This window comes from Electrophorus electricus, chromosome 23 (assembly GCF_041902795.1).
Source record: "Electrophorus electricus isolate QZ-2024a chromosome 23, ASM4190279v1, whole genome shotgun sequence".
Classification (NCBI taxonomy): domain Eukaryota; kingdom Metazoa; phylum Chordata; class Actinopteri; order Gymnotiformes; family Gymnotidae; genus Electrophorus; species Electrophorus electricus.
The window spans coordinates 11,141,406-11,168,751 of NC_137519.1; the positions used below are offsets into that span (position 1 = coordinate 11,141,406).

Sequence of the window (27,346 nt, forward strand, 5' to 3'; positions counted from 1 at the left end):
ATGTCTAACAGTGCAAGAAAGAATCTGCACTGCAGCCACTCCTCCCTGCAGAACAAGGTGTGCAGTAGACATGACACATTTCACAGGCTCCAGCCAACCATCTTTATGAAAGATGCCTTTATTTTACAACTTTAAAAAGCAATTTAAAGCACAAAGATCGAAGTCTTTATATAAACATCTTGTGGTTTTTTTTTTCTTTTCCCTTTTTCCTGCATAAAAATGGTGGCATGTGCACATTGTGCTTGCATTGCAAACTCTGTCCCGCCTCTCGGGGTTGGGCGGTGGAGGGGTGGTCCTCGTTGTTTCTGCTGTCCAGCTCAGCGCTTTATTGCCTACTTCACACGCGACGCCTCACTTGTCAGCGTTCGGGACCGTGCAGAGGAGGAAGAGGAAGAGAGGAAAGGAACAAAGAAAAACAAAAAATGTATCGAAAACACACATCATAACTACACAGTGAACCACAGTAGCAGCTCAGGAGGCGGCGTTGCACGTTGTCCAGAAAGAAAGAAAGAAAAAAAAAACACAAACAAACAAACAAACAAAAAGTTACGAAGAAATTACGAATCCAATAAATGAGCAGAACACTACAGTTGTGCTTTAATGCTGTTTACACAACAGCGGACCCTAATGCAAACAATACCCCTGGCCTGAAACCAATTCAAGTTGTCTCATACAAACAGAGCTCAACATATGCCGCCGCAAGTTCTTGATTTTCCTTTTGAAAGATATAGCATTGCGCGCTAATATTAGCCGAACAGTTGCACACACCCCATAGTCATTGTGATTACAGTATTCTTATTCATTCCCCTCCCTAGTCTATAGAAATCTAATCTTACAAAACTAAAGATTACAAGGCATTTTCACCTTTACAGGAAGGTAGATTTACCCTTGTACACATTCTATTTATATCATAGCATCTCTCAACCAAAACAACAACAACAAAAAACAACCTAAAACAAAAGATGCTGTTCCTTTGTAGAATTCAGCACGCAGCACTTCTTAAACACCCCCCCCCCCTCCCCACCAAAAAAAACCCCTCAAACTTTAAAGACTTTGGTATGAACAAAATTTAAGTTTTACAGATGCTCATGGCAAAAAAAAACAAACAAAAAAAAACAAAAAACAAAACCATTTTCCCTTCTGAAGACTGACCCACCCTGCCTTTCTGTAGTTCCAGTAAGTGACAGGTATGAAATGTGCATAGAAGTATTCATGACAGAACACTGCAAAACTGATGTTGCCTTCTTATCCACTAAGAAAGAAAAAAAAGAGACACTAGTCAGTTAACAGGAAGGTCTGATGTACCTCTAGTGCTGCATTAAGGATAGATTTAAGTCTCTGGAAAACACCTGGACGTTGCCCAGCAAACAGCTTATAGAAATAGTTCTCAGCATGTTAGTTTTTAATTTTGATTTTTTAACTAACAAGGTAAATCCAACTGTTGGTGTCTGCTAACAAAGACTGCTGATGCTGACAGCGTTAGAACACTAGAATAGACTGTGTGTGTTGGCAAAGCATGGTGGAGAGTAGAGATGAGGAGGGCGAAGAGAAGACGCTGCAGGGTGAAAGTTCTGCTACTGAGGTCAAGAGGGCTATGCCTCAGAAGATCAGGGAAGGTCAAAAGGTACACACACCCCAACCGCGCACACACACACGCACACACACACGCCTCAGCTAGGCTGGACAGGGTTGGGGTAGGTATACTCAGAGATGTTTCATACAGCTCTCACTTAATTGACATTCTGGGTTTCTTTGATGTTTGCTGTGCATAATGATAGAGTTAATTCAAATAATGACATTTATCTTAAAAAAAACAAAAAACTTTAGTTCATGGAGTTCCTTACAAAGGTTTTAAAAATAAACAAACAAATCAGTGCAGTGGTTTAGTTTAAGATGTAAAATTATGTAAAAACTGCAGTCAGTTGAATTCTATGAGCTTCTAGTTTAAACCTGTTATTGCAAAAGGGCCGAGGCAGACAAGCCAGCGTGAGAGAAGTCCACACAGGCGCTCTCGTCACAGACACGCATCAGACAGTCACAGGTCTGCAGGCGGTGGTGCGGTCTCAGACAGGATGTAGGCTCTTGCGCTTCTCATTAGCATGAAGCAACTTGAGCACCTTGCTGCGCTTTCAGCGACAGGAAGTGTGGTTCCCGGGGGCCCTCTCTGAGTGAGCACCCGTGGCATGTGGCTGTCGGGACGACCTCACACACTTCCAGACTTTTGCCTGACCAACTTCCAATATGCCTGGGTCAGGATTAAAGATTAAGGGGTCAGTCACAGACCCAGTTCAGACCATCAGGCATGGGTAACACCCTATGAACCAATTTGAAAGATATTCATTCCTTTTCTATATTTTTTCACATGCTTTTCTGTGAAAAGGCAAAGGGAAACATTTGTTTAGCATTTGCACCTGTTCAGGTCCTTCCTGTACTATGGCAAAATATCTGCATGTTTAGCTCCCAAAGCCCACCTAACAGACCCAGCCCTGGCAACACTGCATACCAGCTCACGCCTACACTGAGGCTTCATCAACACTGCATTATGTAGCAATAAAATTGTAATTTGACATTTTGTCCATATTGTGCATCAACAAAAATGTAGTTAAAATTTAGCCTACATGAAAATATCCAGTACTTTACTTCATTCTTGCAAATAAACCATTAGTGTGTCTTTGTTGTGAACTCGCTGTGTCATTTGAGATTTGTTCCATCAGCTGATCTGGCGGCCGAGGGTCAGGCTGACTCAGACAGCAGCTTTGCCAGGTTCTGCAAGCAAGCCCGTGACCTTGGCAGGTAAGGATCATTGCACCAGAGACAGCTCTGGGTTATTTGTTACACTTTTGGGTAATTTGTGAGGACCCATCATTATAAATGCACAGTGATGTTTCTGAAGCACATTCCTTTGTGAGTATCCGGAACTCAGCCCAGACACGTTACATTTTTTAGGACCGTGCAAGCCAGCACAGGCAACATGAGTAGCCCTTCAGCGGTCACGAGTCTCCTGGCTAAACACACTGGAGGGGTGGTGGTGGAGTTCAAGGAAGCCGGATGCAGTCAGGACTGTGTGGTCTGAGGTTTGCTGCTGAGCTAGGAGCATGGGTATGACAGCACGGTACAGGGCATGGGGATATTTTTTGCTAGACATGAGGTGTAGCGTTTCCTTTCGGCTGCCAAACAACAGAATACAGGCGTTCAAAAACAGCTCATTTTAAGGACGCCAGCTCAAGGTTATGGCTGAGGGCATTTTGAAATAAATATACATATCTTATATCATATATGCACGTCAATACTAGAAGGATGTATGTACTTCCTCCTTTTTTAATCAAATTATTATTAATTCTTTAATTTTGGCTTGATCAAATTAACTTTGATTCTATATTACCACAACCTGTTTTGCTACCCCATCAGAAGAAAGTACTTTGTGGAAGAAAGCTGCACCATTAGCCATGTTATCCCCAACCCTGAAGGATGTTTAAACATAGCTAACACAGCAGACACACAGCAAAACACACACACACAGTGCAGCGCACGCACGCGCACACACAGTGCAGCGCACGCACGCACACACTGCAGCGCGCACGCACGCACACACTGCAGCGCGCACGCACGCACTGCAGCGCGCACGCACGCACGCACACACTGCAGCGCGCACGCACGCACACACTGCAGCGCGCACGCACGCACACACACACTGCAGCGCGCACGCACACACACACTGCAGCGCGCACGCACACACACGCGCACACACGCACACTGCAGCGCGCGCACACACAGGCACACTGCAGAACACACACACACACGCAGAATGCACACGCAGAACGCACACACGCACGCACACGACAATATTCGCATTTGTACTTATTAGAACCTCTAGCATAGAGTTGATGAATACATGATGAGCAATTACAGCTTCAAACCCAAATGGATCCCACGAGATCCTCTGCTGTGCCCCACGGCTGGCACCTGCAGTGGGCTATGCTGAGCTCATCCTTGCCAGCTCATCTCCCTGCAGGCTGCTGAGTGCCCTTGCCACATCCTGCCAGCCCTCTCGCCCTGGACCACTGGCTCTAGTTGTGCTTGGCCCGGCCCCCTTTCAGGTAGCTCTTCCAGCGCTTGACAAAGTCCTTGAATATGGGTGAGTCGTCTATGGATGCAAGCAGCTGCAGCTGGTTGATGTGTGTGGTGTGGTAGTCCCAGCGGGCAAGGTTGGGCGCCGTGCCCAGCATAAAGTGCCGCAGGTCGTAGATGGTGCCCGAGCCCGTGTCAAACAGAGGCACCATGGCCTTGAGCGACTCCATGCCCCTGCTGTAGAGCTGGGCCGCCTCGCGCCTGTCCACGTCACCCGCTGTTTGGGTGAGGTCGTACAGGCCGATGAGTGAGTAGATGAAGCCATTGAGGACGAAGGATCCGGGCATGGTGGGGTACTCCTCGTACCAGTCGTACTTGTTCATGAACACGGCTTTTACCCCGTGCTGCTCCGAGGGCAGCTTGTAGGGGCCTGTGGCCCGCAGGGCGGCCCTCAGGTACGTCTCGTCCCTGGTGAGCAGGTAGGCTCGCACCAGCGTGGACATGGCCTGGCCCTGGGCCATGGCCGAGTACCAGCCGGGCTCCAGGGGCCGGAAGCCTTCGCCGAGCTTGCGTGTCACCATGATGGGCCACCCACCCCGCTCGTCCTGGTTCCGCACCAGCCAGTCGCTGGCAGCGAAGAAGGCGGCCATGTGCGCGGTGGTGGAGATGGTGATGTTATCGATGGCCCCCCGGCCCCGGAGCAAAAGCTTGACGACTCGCCGTGGCATCGTCTTGGTGGCCTTTACTGCCTTAGTGTTGGACAGACCGATGCCCTTGCGGAGGTCGGTGAGAAGGTCGCGGGTCACCGTCGTCCAGGTTGTCCGAGGGCCGATCCCGTAGGTGATGTCGCGGTCTTTGAAGGCGATGAGCTGGGTGGAGGTGACGTAGTGGATTATGAAAGGAGGCCCCTTTTCTGTCGTCTCCAGGACGACGGACACGCTGCCGTTGGAGGTGAACTTCAGATCAAAGGAGATGATGAAGTCCTTCGAGTTGCCCAGGGTGAGAGACAATGCCTCTGAGGTCTCTGTCAAAGACAGGCAGATGGTGCGGCTGGTAAACAAACCCTGCTTCTTCTCCAAAGCACATGCATGCAAAACCATGCAAAGAGGCCCATGCCTGGTAGAGCTCTGCGTTTTCCCAACCAAGTCCTCAGGGAGCCCCAGCCGGTCCACAGTTTTGCTCTGTCACAGCTGCAGGCACACCTGCCTGACGGCTTCAGCAGAAAGAATGTGGACTGTCTAGAGGTTACTGAGGACTGGATTGGGAGACACTGGCACACCTGTGTCAGAAAGAAGCTCTGAGGGTGCTGAGTTCACATGTGACACTGTCCCAGTGGTTAGTCAGACTCATAGAACAGAACGTGGAAAGGGAATGGGGTATTCGGGGGTGTAATACACTCTTGCACACTTGAGGAGAAAGTAAACCCATCTGGAAGGGCAAACCGCTCGGAGCTCGTCCTCTCTCCCAAGCACATGGCAGTGACTCTGGTTGAGGAAGCTTACTTCCACCATCGTCATCACTCCCCTTGTGCTGGGCTCCCAGAACAGCACCTCCATCGCCTGCAACGTTCAGCCCTCACTTCCGCGTGCGAGCTGTGCCTGAACAACAGCTGCGGCTTGCTGCTAAGCGACACAGGAGAGGGGCTGGGAGCTTTAGCCGCACGGGCGAAGATGAAACGCAAAGTCAGAGGAAGTGCGCAAAGCAGAAAGCTCGAAAGCAATAACGAGGGCGATAAAGGAGAGGAGGTGTTGGGGAGAGACCGTTTTAGGGAGCAGGCAGAGGACAGCATGGCTCACATGTCCCTGCACTGCTGTTTAATGCACTCATAAATCCATTACTTAAGGCAATGCAGAGAGCGCGAGTGGATTTGTACTGCACTCGTCTGATTAGCCCGAACCTCCACCCCTCCCCGAGTCAATAAAGGATGAGGGGAGAATACAGATACAGACACAGAGAGAGAGAGAGAGAGCAGTAAAAGTGAGTGAAAAGTGCAGTAAGAGACTGATGAGAGAGGTAGAAAGATAGGGAAACAGAAAGAGAGAGTGTGATTGAGTGAGGGAGGGAGGGAGGGAGTGTGTGTAAGCAAGAGAGAGCGAGAGAGAGAAGACTCATGCTGGAGTGGTGGATCCACCGCTCCCCGACTTGCTCTGCTCAGATCAATGCTCTAGGTGATGACACCAATTACTGACAGCCGGCACAACAGCCCAGCTAATTCTAATGGCTATTGATTAGAGCAGCGCTAAAAAGCCACACTGGATTATTAACAACAAAATACATATCGCTGGCCAATAAGAGACAAAGCTAGTGTGTGTGTGTGTGTGTGTGTGTGTCTGTCTGTGTGAGTTTACACTGGCCCCAACAGGCTAGAGATATTGATTTAGAGAAAGGCGGTAAGGATGCGGTGCAAGGCTGCTGATTGGAGAATTAATTGAGAACAGGCAGAAGAGGGAACTGGCCAGGCGAACAAGGGTGGCTGAGGACACAGATCAAGATGAGTAGATCAAGAAGAAGAATGAAAGCAACAAGACAATGATGGAGCGGCGTCTGGACGCGTCCCTTCTCCAGACAGGCTGACCCGAAAATCTAATGGCACAGAATGTATTCTAATGATATAATACAGCTATCAGGTTCCACAGCATGTCCTCCCAAAGCCCCACGCTGGCCTTGACCCTGGCCTCTCGTCTCAGACTGAATGTTGAACGGGAATCTGTGCACAGTCGGCATCCACAAACCAGGAACACTCGAGAAAGGTCGCTGCCTCAACACGGAGTTCACGTTTTTAAAACTCTGCCCACAGTGCTACTAATGCGCATTACTGTAGACATTACTGCAGGTTGCTCATGTTTTTACCCGTGGCTGCGTCTGAGTGGGGGGAAAAAAAAAAAAAAAAAAAAAAAAGGATTTATACATTTCAAAAGAGGAGGTCACTTAATGCATCTTGTGTCAAAGTAGTGAAAACAAGCATACAGACTTTAATCCACAGACTACTGCTGTGCCAAGTGCCCATCCATCCAAATCCATCCATCCATGTTTCTTGTTATGAATCTAATCATCCATCCGTCCACACCTAACTGACATGCCAATCAGGAAGATGAGTAAATAAGACAGGGGGGGAAAAAGTTAATAGAAAAAGAGGAGTATGTGATGGGGTGAGAGGACAGGGCTGGTGTGAAGGTACCCGGGGCGCTGAAGAGACGGACGGAGGTGGCGCGGGTCTTGTCGTGGCTGCGGGTTAGCGAGCAGCCCTTGGGCACAACCCAAGCGTCCGCTTTGCCCTCGCCAGCCTCGTACACCTCCATGTGGGGCTCCCGCTCAGTCAGGTTCTTGCTGTAGTGGCTCAGGCCGTACTGGGCGATCTGAATGGCGTAGAAATAACCCTGTGGTCCCCACTGAGTGGACAGCGGCACTCCTGCGGGTTAAGGTAAGTAACACAGGTTGTTAGTTAGTTACACACAGAGCAGTGGCTCACGCCAACAAACAAAGGAGCTGTTTACTGCAGCCACTATTAACTAGGTTCTAATGATTGCAACTGTGTACCAAAAAAGGGAACTGTCTGAATGGGACATGAAGCTAGTGGCTCAGAGCGTCTCTGGGAGAACAGCAGAGGCTGTCCTGAGCGCCACAGCATAAAATCCACTTAACACAGGTGGGTGGTTGAACACTTGACCACTGCATACAAAGAGGCAAATCAGTCCCGCGCTGCAATGGCAGGAGCAGGGCTGGTAGCCTCCAGCATGGCGGGAACAGCCTCCGCACTCTCAGGACAATATGCGCAACCCCACCTGCTCTGTCACCCTCACAGACGAGACCGGCAGCTGATAGCAGGGACAAAGCAGAGGGGGGAAAAGATCCGCCATGCTTGCTCGCTCACTCACTCACACTCTCCTCACCTCACTGTGTGTCTGTGTCTCTCTGTCTGTGTCTCTCTGTCTCTCTCTCTCTCTGTCTGTCTCTCTCTCTCTGTCTCTCTCTCTCTCTCTGTCTCTCTCTCTCTCTCTCTGTCTCTCTGTCTCTCTCTCTCTCTGTCTCTCTGTCTCTCTCTGTCTGTCTGTCTCTCTCTGTCTGTCTGTCTCTCTCTGTCTGTCTGTCTCTCTCTGTCTCTCTCTGTCTGTCTCTCTCTGTCTGTCTCTCTCTGTCTGTCTCTCTCTGTCTGTCTCTCTCTGTCTGTCTCTCTCTGTCTGTCTCTCTCTGTCTGTCTCTGACACACACACACACCGTGCACGCGCACACACCGTGCACGCGCACACACAGACATGTGATGAGAGAAATGCAGATAAATAGATCAAACAGCAAGTCAATGTGCTGATAAGAAGCACTGCATTCCTCTAGGCCGATTTCAAAGCAGGAAGGCATGCATGCGTGTGCAAAACACACGCACACAGCAGCACATGCACACAGCGACACACGCACAGATATTAAGTGGAATCCACATCAGGAGGTACATGGAGTGAAAACTGTGTCTGGCCTAGATTCTATTGATCTCCATTGGACTGCTGAAGGAGAGTTAACTCACTCTGGGTAGGAGGGGAAAACTCACTCATTCACTCTAATTCTTCCCCTCTTTTTCTCTCCCTCTCTCCACTCTTTCTCTCACACTTTTTCTCCCCCTCATTCTCACACTCTCTCATACACCTTTAGTAATCCTAAATTTTCTCTTGCCTTTCCTGTTTCTCTTATTATACAACCCTCCTATTTGTCTCCCTCCTCATTTAGCAACAGAGCCTGGAGTGAGTGTGTGTGCGCACCTGCATGTGTGCATCAGCGTGCGCACGTACACTCCGGCTCAGATAACAGGCTCAGGGCTGTAATGTGTTATTACCTCCACGTGAAGTACTGCTTTTGTATCTAAATCGCACCTCATGCTGGCTCTAAGGAACAGCTGGGGCCGCTTCTAGTACAATTGGGCAAAGACTACAAAAGGCCCCCCCCACACACACACACACACACACACACACACACACACACACACACACACACACACACACACACACACACACACACACACACACACACACACACACACACACACACACACACACACACACACACACACACACACACACACACACACACACACACACCGTCCGTGACAACAAACAAACAGCTGGACGAGAGAAGGATTATACTCCCAGGATGCTCTTAAGTCTTTCCACAAAACAAAGATCAGAAAAATGAACCTGCTAAGATGCCAAAACCGCCTTCACCACAGCCAGAATGAGCAGCAACGGGATGTCTGGGTGGGTGAAGTGTGCCAGCACGCGCGTGCTCTTCACAAACGGCGCCTCCCCCTCACGTTTCCCGGAGGCACGCTTGCTGCACACGCTTCTTAAAATAACCTCGCCAGAGCAGAACCGAGTGGAACGTTTCGCAACCTTGAATGAGGCCTGAGAGGTGCTCCCACATCCCCAGCGTGGTAATTAATAGAGCGGAGGCACTCTGAGCACCCGCCGGAGCCGTGACGAGCCGTGACGAGCCGAGATGGCAAGTGTCGAGCCAGCGGTGAGCCTGTGATGAGCTTGGGAAAAAACCACGGAGCCCCATGCTTGGGTTTGTGGGCAATGAACATGGGGTGCGTTTCTCTGTCTGACCTGAAGTGCCTGTCCCTCACTGAAAGTACACATACAGAACATGTGGAGTTCTGCCCAACACGTGAGTTCTGCCCAAATGCACCCAGGACTGCTGAGGGGGTGACAAACTGGCCCCTGCTGCGTGGGGGGCATGAGCCCGTGAGCTGGGCAGGATGGTGCTCGTCCAACCCGAGGCTGCTGGCCTGTTCCTGGAGCGCCACGGTCACCCAAACGCTGGTGATTTTCCTGCTAAAAACGCCACTGCTATTAACTAACGAGTGGCTGAACAGCTCAATAATTTGAGGTGACGATCTCGGGCCGAATGAAGGGGTTCCACCTTCAGAGCTGTGGCGATACTGCCGAGTAAACTAGCAGTGCATCCTTCCATTACCCAGGTCTCTGCTATGCTTTCTTCTGTCAGTGCTCTGTGTGGAGGAGCTCCCAGCACTGACAGAACCAGAGAACCAGATGACTTTTCGCTTCAGATAGCAGATTTCACAGAAGCTGACACGATCAGTCCATTAACCTGTTACTTCGGCAGGAGTCCACCAACGTCTTCCTCAGGACCAGTACATACCAGTGCCTGCATGTCCTCCCTTGGATTCCTCATAAAGGCACTCATCTTGTCAGAGGCTCAGGCAAGCTTAACGTTTTGTCTGTAGTCTGTATGCCTGCGATGGCACAGAGTGAGGTGGCTATCACGACTATGTCCATGGATGACTGAAAGCCAGGGCAGAACAGGCGGGGGAGCAGGGACAGAGCCACTCCTCCTCGTCTGGCAGGGTCTCTGTGTCTTCCGGTAAGAGAGGAGGGGGAGTAGGGAAACCACAGGACAAGAAGAGATGGTGGGGAGGGGGGGGGGGGTGCGAGAGAGCGAGAAAGATGTTTTAAACCGCCAGCGAGAGATAGATGAAAGGGAATTGTCAGAGCTCATGGGTAGTGAAGAAGAACTTGGCGTGAGGTGCTTAGTTACGCCATGAACAGGGACAAAGAGAAAAATGTGTTTCTTGGATCGTGTGACGTTGACACCAAAGGACACCACTGAAAGAGCAGCCAGCAACCCTCATTCTCTCCCTACACCCCCCCAACCCCATCCCACCAATCCCTCCGTCGCCTGCCTCTCCCGGCCTGGCAAAACACAAGACGCACGGCGGTACAACCATAAAGAGGTTCTCCATTAAGTTTAGGGTCACCACAATCAACTCTTGTAATCTAGTTGAATCAATCCGGCTTTCATTTGCTTAATGCAAGTCCATCGATGGTCCATTACTCCCAAGAGCCTATGGGCTGGATTTCTTAGGACTGGCTTCCTGGAAAACCTTTACTGGCCAGCACAGCTAAATGACTATTAAATGGCCAACAGTGGGCTCGCTCTGGCACCGCCTGCCTTCAGCGCATGAGAGAATGAAGTGGCGTTCCAGTGGGACATGCCCTCATGTAGTGACTGACAGCAGGAGGAGGGGGCAGGCACACATCTGGGGAGACGGGGGAAATGAGTCACAAATCTGTTTAAACACACAAGTGCACAATTACTTAAGGGTGTTGGCAGGCAGGCAGACAGGCAGACACACAAACTAGGCATAGCGTTGTAAAGCCGCTGAGTCTTCCAGTTCCACTGGGCAGATCCATTTTCTGCAGAGAAACACGATCACACCATTGACAGCAAGTTTGTTTAATTTTTGTCCCTCTTGTGTTCATTAGGGACATAAGAACCGGAATGTCTGACAGCTCGTGGCGGTACCGTTCCCTGCCAGCGAGGTTTAATCAAGCTGCATGCGCTCTGGTGGCTACCGTGTGCTCCTCCTGACTCAGGAGGCAGAGCACCCGAGCCTCATTCCCAGCTTCATCTCTGCTGAGGGCCAGAAGAAGAGTCTCCTCACCCTCTTATGCTGACCTATTTTTGGTTGCCATTACCATTTTATTACTTTAAAAAAAAAATCCCAGATTAACCTTTGCATGACAATCCCTTTCTATTACCATGCTAGGAGCCATTTGACTGTGACCTCAACCTGTAGATAAGCTGAATACAAATCATAATCACAGCACTCATTGACATTCAAGCATGCGCTACACTTCACAAATAAAGCTTTTAAAGCAAAATGTGACCGAGAATTCATAAAGTCAATATTGTAGCTTTCTAGCATTTTATGGTTAGTTCCCATAAGGCAAGTCCCAGCAGGACGTAGCCACGTAGAGTCTTTCCCCGACGGGATGGCGGGCGGGCGCACCTACCTTCCACTCCGCTGATGCACTTCACCCTGTCGCGCACTTCCACGTTGTATCCCTCAAAGGACATGAAGACGCCGCTGGGGTGGTAGGGTCCCCGCTGCGCGTACACCTTGGAGTAGCTGTGGGAGAACTCGAAGCGGTCGAAGCCGTCGTACTGCGCCACCTTGCCGTAGACTTCGAAGTACCGCTCCACCCAGCTGAAGGGCAGGTAGACCTCGCCGCCCTCGCGCCGCCCCTTTATAGTCGTGTCGTCATTGATCAGGCAGTCGATCTCCTCGTAGCGCAGCCCACCGGCTACGGGCGGGGGCTCTGGCGGCTGGGCCCTCTGCTGCCGGAGGCCGTCCGCTCTGGGGCTGGCCGGGGGGGGCGGTGGGGGCGGCCGGGCCACCGTGCGGAGGGCTCTCTCACTGGAGCACCTGTTCCACAGCAGCAAGGTGAGGAAGGTGAGCAGAGCGCAGACCACTATCAGGGTCTTGTAGTGCACCCGGGCTGCTAGACAACGCATCCTCACTGCTCACCTGAGGGAAGAGCACACACACACACACTTATACATATTTTTAAATATATGTATGTGCCAGGTTTGGATACAGCTTGTTTGTATGTTTTTAATAGTAATAATGGCATTTTGATCTAATGGATTATGCTTAATTTAATCCATTAAAACAAGATCCTGGGGGATGTCCAGATACAGACTGACAAAATGGTAATGACTAACCAACCGGACATAGTAGTGATGGGCAATGAGCAGAAGAGGGCCATAGTGATAGATGTAGCAATCCCAAGTGATTGCAACATCAGGACCAAGGAGCATGAAAAGCTCGATAAATACCAAGAGCCGAGAGAAGAGCTAGAAAAGATGTGGCAGGTGAGGGCAACAGTGGTTCCCCTGCTAATCCGAGCAATAGGTGCTGTGAACCCTCATCTGGGAGAATGACTCCAGCAAAGCCATGGAACATACGGGATCTCCGTCCAGAAGAGTGCAGTCCCGGGAACAGCCATGATACTATGCAGGACCCTCAAGATCCCATCTTGAAGGATACGGAAGAGGCAGTGTAGGAGATTTTATTTATATATATATATATATAAATATTTATATATATATATATATATATATATATATATATATATATATATATATATATATATATAAATATAAATAAAAAAACACAATATATTGCGTTTTGCAATTCAGCAATTCCTTTTGAGCAAATTTGATGCACATCTACATCATATTAAGCTGAGTTTAAAAAGGTCTAATCAATATCACGCCACGCTGCATGCACACTAAATAAACGAGCCCTGAGAAGGGGAGGAGGGGGAAACTTCAGCATATGAGTACACAGTGACATACCAAGCAGTTCAGCAAGACGGAGGATGAAACAGCCACCAGTGCTGGAATCCACTTCCTAGGCACCGGGGCGGTCTCTCACTGAGCAGTGCAGAGTGCTGAAGCAGTGTCTCAGATAGGAGGCTTCAGATACTGCGGGGTCAGGTTACCCGAGCGACCGGATGAGGGTAGCTCTGCTGGCGACAGCAGGCCCATCGCCATGGTGCTGTCGCCCCCGGCCACTGGGTCTCACGACCACAGTACCATACTGGCCGGCTCACTGTACGCCAGCTGCAGATCACCCGCTCACTGGGGGAGGCAGGAGGGGGAGGAGTCGATCGCCCCCACTGCCGGCTGCTGCCTATCTGGCATTTTGCCTGCCTGGCCAAGAACGGAGATCGATAAACCAAACGGTGCTGCCTCCCACCACAGCTAGCCAGCGAGTTGGGTCAGATGGCGCCGCCTATCCGGCAACGGAGGTGCCGGAGCGGGGGAGGGGAAAAATAAACAAAACGTAAAAAAAACGGTAACGGGGCCGGCTCACGCACATAGCAGAAGTTCATTGGCGAGCATCACCTACAGGATGGACGCCATCCATCTCAGCGAGTAAAGATCGGCGTGCTAAATGAAGCCTGATTGACCGGCAGGAGGCTTAGTGGAGCAGAGAGAAGGAGGATTAGCCAAGAATATAACAATCATAGGCACGGCGGGAGTCGGTGCTGTTTAAGCGTACGGCCACCATGCTGTCAAGCACGTGGGCTGGGGGGTTAGGGGTTGTTGGTTTGTGTGCTGCAGTGCCCAAAATGATCTCTGAAGGTGGTTTGCTTTCTGCCACCAGCCTTACCTGAACCCATAAAATATTGTCTCATAAAAAAAGGATCAGTCATATTTGGTGAAATGACATCGCATATAGAGGAGATGAAAGATCAGAGCAGACGGGGCGTTCGCGACCTCATTTCCAACCTGCCTCTCTACCTACTGCCTCCCTCACTCCTTGCTCTCATATGCTCTCTATGCATCTCTCTCCCTCACTCCTTGCGCTCTCTCATGAAGCTGCTGTGGGCTGCAGAGCGGCACACTGCACAGTGTAAGATAAGCAGCTCTTCTGCTTTCCGACGACTATAAATAATTTGATCTTTTCACGCCTTTCTCTGGGAAAGGCAGGCTTCAGACACCACCACTTCCAGAGGGCAGGGGTGTGGAGAGGAGGTGAGGGGAGACTGCACATCTGAGCCTCACAGCAGAGCAGCGGAGCAGGGCCAGGTCCAGGAAGTCATCCGGACCAGAGCCAGGCCTTCAACGGGGCCAGGGCATCAACAGGAGCACGGCCAGGGCAAGACCGTCAGCAGGACCAGGGCCAGGCGCTCAGCAGGGACAGGACCAGGGCATCAGAAGGCAGGCACAGAGACAGTGTGGCTGCAATCAGGTGGCCCCACTGAAAGCGGGTCACACCTGCAGCTCTGCACATTTTTTCATGTTTTTCATGTCCAATAATGTGCAGGAGGTATGGCTGAGCTATGGATAATCCAGAGATCAGACCCAGCTACAGCAGTGTAATCCCCCCCATCGGAGTAAGCTGCACTGCAGACTTGAAAGACAACAGAGTGCTAGAGTTTAACACACCGCAACATGCAATAAAAAGACAGGAGAGCTTAGCCTTCCTAATTTAGGAGCCATGAATTACACAGGGGGTAAAAAGAATTCTAGGGTAAAATGGGTCAAAATTCCTATAGGAATAAATACCGATGCCATATGTTTGTAGATATTTAACCAATTTAGCCATATTTTGGATAACCTGTAATCTTAAAAGAAAAGTGATTTCAAAACAAGGCCATCAATCTAAGAGCATGGCCCACCCATAAATCCTATCATTATGCATTCTGTCCGGCACCATGGTGACCAGACACTGGCCACGCCCCCTCAGCAACCATATCCGTCTCATTCCTCCCCTGCTCCAGTTTCACTGGGTCTGGAGAGACTCGTATATGTAGTGACTACTCACCTTTTTCCATAGCCCTCCTTGCTATGTCAGATCCAGCACTGTGGTTCCCACAAAGGGGGAGGACATGGACCTTCCAACCTAGGCTGTGGCTCCATCTTGGCACCCCTGACTCTGGGAACAGCGGGAGGTATTGTGAGCTGATGATGGCTGCCAGTGGAGGGAAAGATGGAGCTGGCACGGCGCGAAGAGAGTACAGCGAACTGGGAGCATCCAGGCCGGAAGGCCTGGCGGGGGAAGGTCTGCCCCAGAGACCAAGCACCCGTCCCAAGCCGGTGAAAGGCCCCGTTCCGCAGGCCAGAAACAGGGCAGGGAGCCCTAGAAGCTACGGCTGTGGACACAGGCTCATGGACGCGGAAGCTCTCGCTGGCAGGCTTGTTGTTTTTCAGAGGCTATTGTGTGAAACAGGAATGCAATGGCAATCGATTTGGCTCAGGGAAAGGGGGAGAAAAAGAAGAAGAAAGGATCCAGAGAAGGATCTAATGGAGGAAGTGTATTATGAAGGGCGAACTGTAAGCAGAGAGTAGGGGCTGATTATTTATTCTAATGCGAACATTGTTCTGAAGAATGAAAGGCATTACATACAGCACCTCCAAAGGTAAAATGCTACGCAGCTATTTTTAACCTGAGATGCCACTGGGTGAAGGGACTGACGGAACAAATCTGGCTCTTGTTTGTCATTGGAGATGGCAAACAGCCCGCTGCCTTATGCTTGGCATCAAGACCAAGATGGTCTAGGAATGTCTTAAAATGGACAGAAGCCTATAATAATAACAATAACAATAATAATACTATGATTGTTATTTATAAATAAATAAATGAAATTAAAACAATAGAATAGGGGGTGCAGGAGACAATGTGCCTGGTCTTAGCGGTGGAGTCATTTATGGGCAGCATTGTGGCCCCGTGTTTCCTGGCCTGTGTCCAGGGCATGCGGACTCACACTGGCCACTGCATGGCATTGTGGACATGTTGGACAAGCTCTGGAAAAGTACGATCTTTCAGAACTCAGCATGTGCTTTTGTCAGCAAAGGCTTGTGAGCACTGCTGAACACAATACTGGAAACAACAGCCTGGGAAATGACTGATTTCTGCAGAGAAGGATTTTTGATGGACATTAATCATATGTTTATATAATTAACCTAACTGGCTAGAAAATGTGTGAGTATTTCCTTTTCCACAGTGAGCCGTATGAAATTATAAAATAATCAAATCTAAATGGATAAACTAAACAGATGAACTTGGCACTGGGCCAAGTTGAGATAAATTTCTCAGAATGTGGATATTGCAATTCTTGACTTTTGAGCTGTTCTGAATTGGGAATAGGTTTAATATAATTACGGTCTCAGAAGGTGTTCACAATGTGTTCGCATAACTCTGTGCTTGTCAAATTCTACTGGATGGCATGCTGGGTGAGTTTTGCTCATGGGTCTTATTCCGAGCAGTCATGGTGGCCGGCTTTGAAAGCCCACCGCGTTGCCCTCTGGCTGGAACGGAAGTCGAGCTGTCAGGAGCTCAGGAGCGCGGGCCCTAACGAAACCCCTGATATTCTCACTTCCGCGACTCGGCCCAGAGAGGGTGGGGCAGATGCACGGATCAGCACCTTCTGCTGCTGCTCAGAGGCTCGTTAGCGACGGGGCCAGGATCGAGCGAATCAACAGCTGTTGATTTGAGACGAGGAAACATCTGAAACCCCCCCCCCCCCACCTTCAAGGTTATCAGCAGCTCTGTTTATGCATTCCAGAATCGGAGAAAATCATTCCCATCTCCTGTTTGTTGGTAAACGAAACATTACCAGACTCATTAGTCAGACAAATTTGATACTGGCAGTACTGTGCCAACAAGAAGCTATTACTGGTTTCCCTTTGTGGCACAAAGCAGACTATAATAGACACAGAGAACACAGTGATAATGCTCTTTTGACAGCCTGTGTATCATTTAAACTAATATTCATTTGAAAGGCAGTTCAGCTACCTTATCAACATTCCCTTTTAAATTAACAGATGTACTTCCACAAAAGAGTCAAACACACCCACCCACACCCACGGCTGTAGATAAGACAGGTCATTATATTTATATTTATATTTATTTCATATATTGTATTAAGGCTTTTAACACAAAAGTGGCATTTGGCTTGATTATTAAAAAATAAATAATTGAATGAATAAAATAGTTATATATATATATATATATAGTGTATGTATGTATGCATGTATGTGTGTGTGTGTGTGTGTGTATGTGTGTGTGTGTTTTATAAAATGCCCAGTTTATTACACTGAAATCTGAAATTAGACAGACAATCTCTGTTGTTTTCCAAGTCAAATATCCATACAGGAATAAACACATTTTATATAGGCTAACAAAGTGCTGCCTGTACCTTTAAGAGTCCCTTTATGAACTACATTTATAGCCTTATAAGTAGTATAAACTTGTTTTATAACATCAGATTAAGACTTGTATCATTAGTTTGTATTTTTTGCCAGACGACAGCGTTACGGCAGGGCCACTCTGCACTGGCCATGGGACAGCTGGCCAGTGTAGCAGGTCATGATTGGCATCACCCCGGTGTTGCTTACGCTGACAGTATCTGGGCCACACCTGGCCACCAGCATTTAGACATGCGCCCTGCATACAGAGTACAACTTTCACAGTAACCCGCATGCCCAAGTTCACGAAACTTTGAGGTGACAGATGCAGGCTCCTCTGAATAACATTTCGTTATATCATTGGTAGGGAATTGGATGATGATTTTTGAAAATCCATTCAACATTAACTAATTTAAGAGTCTTTCCGATTCCAATATAAGTTAATAATCTAAACAATGCAATTAGTATTTCAAAACCTTTGTGTTTGATTCTACAGCTCTGTTGTGTACATTATGGATTAAATGATTAAAACCTCTGCTGTGGAAACTTTGCATGCTGGTGCACTTGTTTCTTGATTTAAAAAAAAAAAAAAAAATTAAATAACAGCCAGAAAAACTAAGTTGGAGGTTTAAACAGGGACTGGTGCCTTTTGTAAGCAGTCATAAAGGTTTGCTGAGACTTTCTGCTGAGAAATAAACAGCCACCGCAAACAAGCAGATGTCACTATAAGAGATTTCACAGTAAAACAGAGAAAATCACGCCGTTTCCTGCCAAGACTACAGAAGTCCAGATCCTTCTTTCTTTCTTGTTTCCACTCGCTGTGTTATGACCGACTTTACAGCACAAATTCACACAGCAATTGTGTGGTGCCACAAACACACATAGACATTTCTAGAATATGTGGCAGTGTGTAGAGTACATCCTAAATTAAACCAACTGTTGAGAAGGAAAAAAACAAACAAACCCAAAACACATAAATCACTAGGGCCTTCCCCAACAAATAAAAAATGTTTTACGGGCCAAACGAAAGAGTCCATTCAAATTAGTAATGCCCAATGAAACAGTGTTTAATATTTTCTTGAACAGTGGGAGGACATGGAAAATTGCTTTGTAGCTAATGCTCCTCATCCAATTCATCAGCAGACAGAGGATTAAGGCTGTTATTACCAAAATGCTTACAATATTACAGGCCGGGGGGGGGAGGATGTGGATTAAAACACATTTCTCATCAGCCAAAGATGAGACATGTGAGAGAAACAAACTGTCTGATGAAGACGTGATGATCTGTACTCCCCATTTGCAAATACTTTGAGCAAAACGAGAGAGAGAGAGAGAGAGAGAGAGAGAGAGGAGAGAGAGATGCCCTAACTCTCATCCTAAGAAAGGGCTACGAGACCAGAACAGTTCTGGAGCGCTCACGGCCTCACGGTGTGCGCAGGCCATGAAGATAAAGGCTGAGAATGGAGGGAGGATTCAGAATGGTTTCCTGCTCATGACACGCCTAGGGAGGGCGAGGATTAGACTTCACACTGTCCAGCGAACACTGTGGTTTTCTCCTGGAGAACCCTGGCCAAGCTACACTAATCAACAGAGCTTCTGTTGTTTCCAGAACCCCCCCCCCCCCTTTTCCTTGGAGAAATCTACCCATCTATGAACATTAAGACACATCAGGGCTTGGCCTGAGACTGTCTGCATCAAGTATCTCTCCACGCACTCACGATCTACCCTTCCATCACTGGCTACATTACATCACTACACCTTCTTTCTCTTCAGTTTTCTTCTCTTTGGCTAGTCCGTGTCCAGAGAAGCAGAGGTAACGTGTGTGTGTGTGTGTGTGTGTGTGTGTGTGTGTGTGTGTGTGTGCGCGCGCGCGCGCGAGAAGCCTTACCCCGCTACCCTGGCCTCATCTCCTGTGCCGCCTGTTCAGACTTCTGGATTAGTGCATCCGGACGTGTTCTCCGAGGAGTGCTCTCCTCCGGACCTGCAACGACAACACCACAGCGGGGGAGTGACACAGCGGAAGAGCGAGGCCTGCTGAGAAATGGCACTTCAGGGGAAACAAAACCACAGCCATGTAAAACGGCACCACTTCTGTTTCATCAAGCGTGCAGGCATTTAGCACCTCTGAAGGCATTAATTCCAACAGGTATCCCATCAGCCTGAGTTCAGGATTAAATTCCTTTGGGCCATCTCTGGGATGATTAACTATCTGGTGTTCACCTTCAAGAAGACTACATTAGAGGTTTCTCTGGAATTCAGCCTACATGGTGAAAGTGTTTAGACAAATATTAGTTTCACATGTTTTTATCAAAAGCAGTAACTGTAGACTCTGCTGTTTCAGACAGCCATGTTCTAGTCCAGCTTTAATGAGTTTTACACACACACGCGCGCACACACACACGCGCACACACACACGCGCACACACACGGTTTTATAATAAGCCATGAATGAGCATGGATCTCTGTCAAATCTACAAAAGGTACTTAGCCATAAATAAAATGTTTTAGAAGGCAGATTAAAATAAAGTGCTGTGACAGCACTCGAGCAGGCATCAACAGAAGGCTTTCACGTCGGGGTGCGTTGTACTCGGACGCTTTAAAAACAGGCCGTAAACAACGGCGGCGGAACAAATTCATATTTATAATTGTGCGGCGTGTGATAAATGTAAGGCCTGCCGACAGCCAGGTCTTTAAGGTGCTGGCGTGTGAACCCCGTTGTGCACTTCTCACCCCACAATTAATCTCCAACATGTATAAACTCCCACCAGCAAGCAAGGGGACGGCTATTAAACGAAAGAAACAAGACTAAATCGTGTCACAAAGTGCATATCGATCCTTTCCCTTTTCTTTTCTTATGAAGTGAAATGAGTGTATCGACAAAGCACTTAGGTTAAGTCAGGTATTAGGAAGCTTATAACAGTCTGTCAGATACAGGGCTGTTGCCGGAACGCCCAGGATAATTGTATTATATGAATGAGACAAGTGGAGGGAAATAAGATGGTGATTCGGCTGCGGAGATTCAGCACCAGTTACTGAATTTGCAGTAAAAATGAGTTTTCCAGGAAACCCAGAGAGATGCACTTGGTTATCACGACTGACCACCAGTCCGCTGCATTGCGGACATCCAGGACAACAGGGGATATTTCATTTCACTTAGTGCACGGCAAATTCACCACACTGCTCCCACTAGACCAGGGCTGCGCTGCAGGTTCATGCAAGTCCACGCAGACCATGTCTCACGGAGGGATCACGGACGCAGAGTCACGGCTGTTTCCGAAGCCCGGTCCATAAGGATGGGACGTGGATACTGTCCCAGAGTGGACCTCGCAGAGGTGGGCAGTGGTTGTGTGCTAGACTGGTCAGCGCCAGCTGTGCCCGCAGACTCACGTGCACGCTCTCGTGCACGCTCACCCCAGCAGTCCGCACTCAGTGAGCCGAGGAGGTTCGGGTGGGTGGGGCCGGGCCGTGTGGGCTTTAGCGAGGCTTCGTTCGGTGGGATTGGGGCTTAACGAGCTGTAAATTTGTGCAGAAAGCCGACGCGAGGCTCTGGAGCGCGACAGCGCCGCGTAAAATGCTGCGTTTTAGAGATGAGGCGGGAGCAGCTCTCAGCACGTATGACGATAAGAGGCTAAAGTATGACTTGTATTCACGACAACACTGATCTCATGCAAAGTGAGCATCCTTTCAGTCGCCGCCTGCACTCAAGTCAAGGCACTTCTGCAATGAAGTACTACAGACACAAGATTGTGTGAAAAAGGGACAGTGAGGTTTAGATACAGTTGAATAGGCTTTGGTATGACCATCTTAACAAGAAAATGATACAGTCCACACACACCTACACGCACACGCAGAGAGAGAGGGGGGGGAGGGAGAGCGAGAGCGCGCAAGAAAGAGCTCGGCATGCTAACGTGGCAGTTTCCAGAGAGCTAGCTGTTGCTGTGGTATGTGCATCTGGACGGACTGCTGCAAGTGTCCCCTCTAAGGAGCGCTGCACTTATTTACAAGACAAAGACAAGGAGGAAACATGCTAATGCTTACAGCTCAACACCATCAATACAGCAACGGAGTGGAATGGCTTTAAACCTGGGGCCCATCCGGGGTTCTACACGAGAAACAGTAACATTCACATGCGTTTGGACAAGAAAGAAACTCCGTTTCATCCCGTGCACTAAATGGTACGAGGCACTGCACTGTATCATAAGCCGCTGAGATTACTCTTAACCCAAACAGACTAAAACGCAGAAAGATCAAAGGAAAAGAAGGAGCCATGCATCTCACTGACAGACAGGTATCTATAGAGAAAGAGGAAAAATGTTCCAGCATCTGTTCCCATCCAGGGAGTTCCTTGTTGTAGAGAAAGGAACATCTCACTTCAGCTTCCTGCTGTGCTGTCTGGACAGACTCCAACAAGAACTTCTGCAAAATCACGACTGATTCATGTTTTTACACATCTACCATTCTTGGATACAAATGAAGCTGGAGACAGAATAATCAGTCTGAATAAATCTGCGTACACACAGGCACGCACGCACACACATACCATCTGATTGCAGACAATGAGGTCGTAAATACAAGGACAATTAAGAGAAAATCATCCTTTGTTTCCACCCTTCTAAGCAAAATACCCTCAACATCTCAGGAGCGATTTTGGAGGTTAGTGTGCTGTATACAAATACAATCGCATCAAATCAGCCCATCATTCCATTCCTGTTTTCCAGAGGACATAGTCATTAAAGATTCATAGGGGTATTTCAACTACAGCTGAGACAAGGATACTGAGAGCTGTTTCCGCAGACAGACAGAAAGAGAGAGAGAGAGAGAGAGAGAGAGAGAGAGAGAGAGAGAGAGAGAGAGAGAGAGAGAGAGATCTCCACTCCATGCTGCTGTAAAAGCTTATTAGCCAGGAGGTAGAGACGAATCTCGCAGACAGGCAGGCGGCGATGTAATGCATTCATGTTGTCAAGTCTATATGAATGTATAATGGCCACAGCGGAGAAGGCAGGCGAGGACAGAAAACAGGCACTGGCTCATCTTACTAAAGCAGCACAACAGCGCTGGGAAAATATGCAGGCAAGAGAGAGAGAGAGGGAGAGAGAGAGAGAGAGAGAGAGAGAGAGAGAGAGAGAGGGAGGGAGGGCAAGAGAGAGAGAGGGAGGGCGAGAGAGAGAGAGAGAGGGCAAGAGAGAGAGAGAGATCGTGAGTGAGCATGAGAGAGCGAGCGAGAGAACAAGCGGACAATCACTGGCCTTGAGGCCTTGAACTGTCCAATGACGAAGCAAGTTTTTAGGTCTCTGCGCCCACTCGATCGGACCATGGTAAAGTCAGGGGCGGAAGAGCTGTCTTTCGCAGCTAATTTCTGTTCTGCATAAAATACAGCTGCTTCAATAATACATGTGAGCATGAAAGGGAACTGGAATCTGCCTCATCCTTGATTTATAGCAGCCTGGCAGATATGGTGCCAGTACGGGAGGTCTGGCTGGAAATGGCTTAATGCAGGCGCTGGCCAATTTGGGCTCAGAATGGAAGCGTTCGGAAGGTCTAATGTCTCCGTTTAAAAAAAAAAATCTTAACGGGAAGCGACACCGAGAAAGCGAACGGTCCCGCACAGTATGCACTGGAGAGCGACTGGGGCGCAAACCATCAATTTCTTCATCGTCTTGCCAGAAAGGCCCTTCAAAAGGCTGAGGGTAAAACCACCATGACGTTGCCATATCAAAGAAGAGAAAGGCCTCTTTGTGTAGCTCTGCAGAGATGTCGGGAGGGCCCTGCTCTTCACTTTATCGTCCTAGAAGTGGCCCCCGGGATGCGTCTGCACCCACCTCCCTGGTCGGGCCCTCTGTCCCTGGAAAAGCAGCCTGTCCTGTCACACTGGATTATGGGAACAATGCGGGTGTGAGAGGCTGAAGTGGCACTGTGGGGGGAGACGTGGCGGCCCCGTCAGCGCCTCTCAAGGATACGGGGCTAGCCTGGCCAATTCTTACACTTCTCTGACAGACTTTGCATACATTTGGGTGCGTCTCTGTCTCTCTCTGTCTCTCTCTCTCCTCAGCCACTAGCCATCTCTCACGTTTCCCCCCCCCCTTCTCTCTCTCCTTCTCCCTCTCCCTTCAGACATCTGCCTTTCTCTCCCTGCCCTCGGAGGTGACGATAAGCCTCGAGTGTCCATGGTGGGCTAGAGCCTGTTGACTCCAACACTGCCTCTGCTGTCTCTTAAGGCAAGCAGATGCTCTTCCTCTCCTTCACTCCACTCTCCCTGACTGCCCCCCTCCCTGACCCCCACCCCCCCACGCATCTTCCATGTCTCCACACCCCCCCCCCCACGCTTTGCTCACCTCCGCCCACGCGCCTCCAGATGTTCTGCGCCGAGCTGCTGCCACTCAGCCAGCCAAATCCGACATTCACGATCACACCAACAATACAAGCAGGAAGTCGCAGATTGGATCCAGACCTTCTGCCCGAGGGAGCTCGTTGGCGCCAGTCTGCCGGACACTAACGAACGCCCAATGAAGTCCATGCAAACAAAGCCGTTTCGGGAAGCCTCTGATCTGGGCGGTGTAGGTGGAGCCCCAGGAGAAAAGCGGCCCAGGGGAGGGTGCTGCCCTGTCAGGGCTGATCTGGTGGTGTGTTGAAACCAGCACGCTGCCCCTGGGGCACAAGCCTTCAAAAGCTGTAGGGAATTGTAAGTCAGGGCTGGACCTGCCACGTCGCTCCATGCTGGCAGCCGGAACCAGAGGAGGCTGGGATTTCAAAGCTGGGGGCCCCCCCTCAGTGGAGAAAGCGGCGAGCCGTGGCAGGAGTCGAGTGTCTGAGAGGGCCGTGGTCCGCTGCCCGGCTGCTGGGCGCACGCCCGTGACCATGCAGCGATGCCGAACGAGCGGTTCGCATGGGCTAAACGTTTCGGCAGCTCTTGCAGGGAGGCGCACACAGGAGAGACGCTGTTTGACAGCGTCTGCAGCCTCCACGGTAGGAGTGAGCGCGGGCGGCCCTCAGCCAGCTGTCAGTGCATAAAAGGCCAGCCCCTGCAACCGCTGCACCTTGTTGGTTTCTGAAAGGACCCGCCAACTAGTCTGGAATATTAAGTGGCCGACGTGCGAAAGCTGAAGCCTGCCGACGATGACAGGGAGGGAGAGCTTCAAAAAGCCTCGCGATGTGATGCCATCTCCGTTGAGCAGTGAAGATGAGGAAGAGTCTCGAGAGGAGTGGGGGGGTATTTCACCCACATCTGAACTGCGCATATGCACAAGATATTATTCACTAATCAAAGGCTTCCCTTTCATATCAGGAGTTATGATTCATCCTCCACAAGAAGAGAGAGAGAGGGGGGGGGAAGAAGGAGGGATGGGGAGAGAGAGAGGGAGAGAGGGAGAGAGAGAGAGAGAGAGAAAGACAAGACAGGGGAGACAAACAGAGACAGAGGTAGAGAAAAAGAAAGAAGCAGACAGAGAGAGAGTGGGATGAGAGGTGTTTCAGGACATCTATCACTCCTCCTCCAGATCTGAAACACAAGGACTGTCAATGACCTGCAGCAGGCTGCCGGAAGCACGCCTTCATCAATCTCTCCGCAGTCTTCCTCCCACTAACCAGCAGCAGCAGCAGCAGCAGCATGGGAGCAAGCCTGGCTCTGACAAACTGGAAACCGACTCCCCATCGCATTTTGGAAAACGGCGAACCAATGGATCCTCCATGTATCCATAATGAAAAAGGCAGGCACTCTTGGAACAGGAACAGGAAGCGCACATGGTTAGACGGATCCGTATGGGACTCCTTTCATTTGTGTGCTTAAAACAAAAGCACAACAACAACAACAACAACGGAGCCGAGTCCCACTGATTTTAAGCACTGATTATACAGAAGCCAGCAGCTCCTTTATACCGTGAGATTAGAGGGAGAGCGGAATAAAAGTGATCCATTTAGAAAATCATTTACGATTAAATACGGAGGAGAGGAAAGGAGGCCGACTAAAGGACTTGGGGCCATTCGGTTTAACGCATCACCAGATCTAAAGAGGCAATGAACTTGATGCACTGGTTCAATCTGCACTTTCAGTGGCAATTATGCGATGTTTCAGCCTCAGTCTTAATGCACTCCACTTCAAGAACAAGGCTGAGGCGGACAGGCGCAGAACAATGACTGATGGATCTGTCACCGTGTCTGAGGAGTCGTGGAGACGGTGATGCGTGCGGTCGGTACTTTACAACAGGCCTGCTTGGGCGCGGAGAGAACAGACTGCAGATCTACTTACTGTGGCTGAGAACAGAAAGGACAGAACAAACGCTCTCGCGCAGTACAAGGGGAAGGGGCGGGGCATCAGTTGCTGCAAAAATAAATACGGAGTTGACAATGGCATCAAAGTCGATGACACTTTCTTGTTCACGTGACTTGCAACAAACCTGTAGAGACGTGAGTGAAGAATGATCAACATAACAGCTTCAAGATCAGATACGACATCTGCAGTCATGCATAATTTCTCCATAAAGGATTACTGACACAGAAAATCAGCACAGAATGAGTTTCCTAACATAGAAACCAATAGCCAAAATAAGTTAAGATTTGGTGTCTCTTTGGGAATTCGATAAATGACTAGAAAACTGTGTATTAAACATCAAACATATGGGGTTTTCTGTCTAAAGCCTTGGGTATGCTGCTAGCGTTCAGCATATGGCAAGTTCACACAGGCCAAGCATGAGTGGCAGCAACAGTGTGAATCCGACAAGCGGCAGCGCAAACACTGGCAGCGTGAGCCAGGCCCAATCTGCACGGCCACGGCGCTGCAATCCCTGATAATCTCCTGCCATACGCTCCCGACAGAGAGCGGATTACACCAAATTAATCATTAGACCTTTAAAAACAAAAAAAAAAAAAAAAAAAAACACTTCGATATGAGAGAGATCACAAAGGTGAAGAGAAAGGGACTCGAGCATGCGTTTTCTACAGACACACTGCAGGTCCCTTCCAACGTGACGCTCGCGCAGGGCATCGAACCGCCTCTACCCGGCACTGCTGAGGTCAGGGGTGAAAGTCCTCCCTCGGGCACTTGGGCGCGGCTGCGTGTCCTGGCGAGACGGTGCAGATCCAGCCCCGGAGCTGGATACACAGGAGGTGAGCACGGGAGAATTCCAGAAGGGGGAACTGGACGGCCTGGCGGGAGCTAGCTAACCAGAGCAGACGGGTGCCGCTGCACCGCGGGAGCACACATGCAGCGCTGTCGAATGGAGCAGAGTGTGGCTGACTAATAATGCAGAGCAACAGATGAGCTACAGTCTATTAACCACATGCAAGACAGGTGTACCCAACACAGTGGCCAGTGTTTTAAGAGGCATGGTAGCGTGGATGAGTATGCATGAAGGATATGTGGTTACCGTGTAGGCTGGATTAATAACTAATGGCTAGAGGGAATCTGTAGGTTATTAAAACTTACATTCTCCACACTCTCAACTGATTAAAATCTTAAAGCCCAGGGCAACTCTGACTTGTTTTTCTCATTATTAGCTGCTTCTGGCCCTTTTAGACATATACAAAGGATGTCCGACAAATCGCATTCTAAATTCCAGAAGGTTATTGATTTATTTCACTAGACGTTTTCTATTTCAATGCAATATGTGTGGTCTTGATGCAAGGTAAAGCTTGCATAAGCTTTACTGAGTGAAGGCTACACCAACATTAGCTATAGGAAATTCTGAATATAGTTAATGCTAAACTGTTATTTTGCAGTGAAATCCAAGTAATCTTTCACTGAGGTATGCCATGTGTCCAAGTCTATGGTTTCTTTTTCATCCTGATCAAAAACATAA

General features: G+C 49.2%; 1 protein-coding gene across 4 annotated transcripts in view; it reads right to left on the reverse strand.

The window, feature by feature from the left end:
- Positions 1–88: 88 nt before the first annotated feature.
- The window catches only part of glceb (glucuronic acid epimerase b), a 64,674-nt gene continuing 37,416 nt past the window's right edge, over positions 89–27,346 (reverse strand). For 3 of the 4 annotated variants that reach the window (XM_081705889.1, XM_081705888.1, XM_035520724.2), the window contains 4 exons: positions 19,445–19,537; positions 11,868–12,382; positions 7,247–7,477; positions 89–5,092 (listed from right to left, as the gene is read on the reverse strand). In XM_081705889.1, coding sequence (XP_081562015.1) covers positions 4,068–5,092; positions 7,247–7,477; positions 11,868–12,369 — 1,758 coding nt within the window. In that variant the 5' untranslated portion in view covers positions 12,370–12,382; positions 19,445–19,537 and the 3' untranslated portion in view covers positions 89–4,067. Of the gene's footprint in view, positions 5,093–7,246; positions 7,478–11,867; positions 12,383–15,193; positions 17,229–19,444; positions 19,538–27,346 lie in introns of those variants that run through there. The other variant, XM_081705890.1, reaches the window with a different exon arrangement.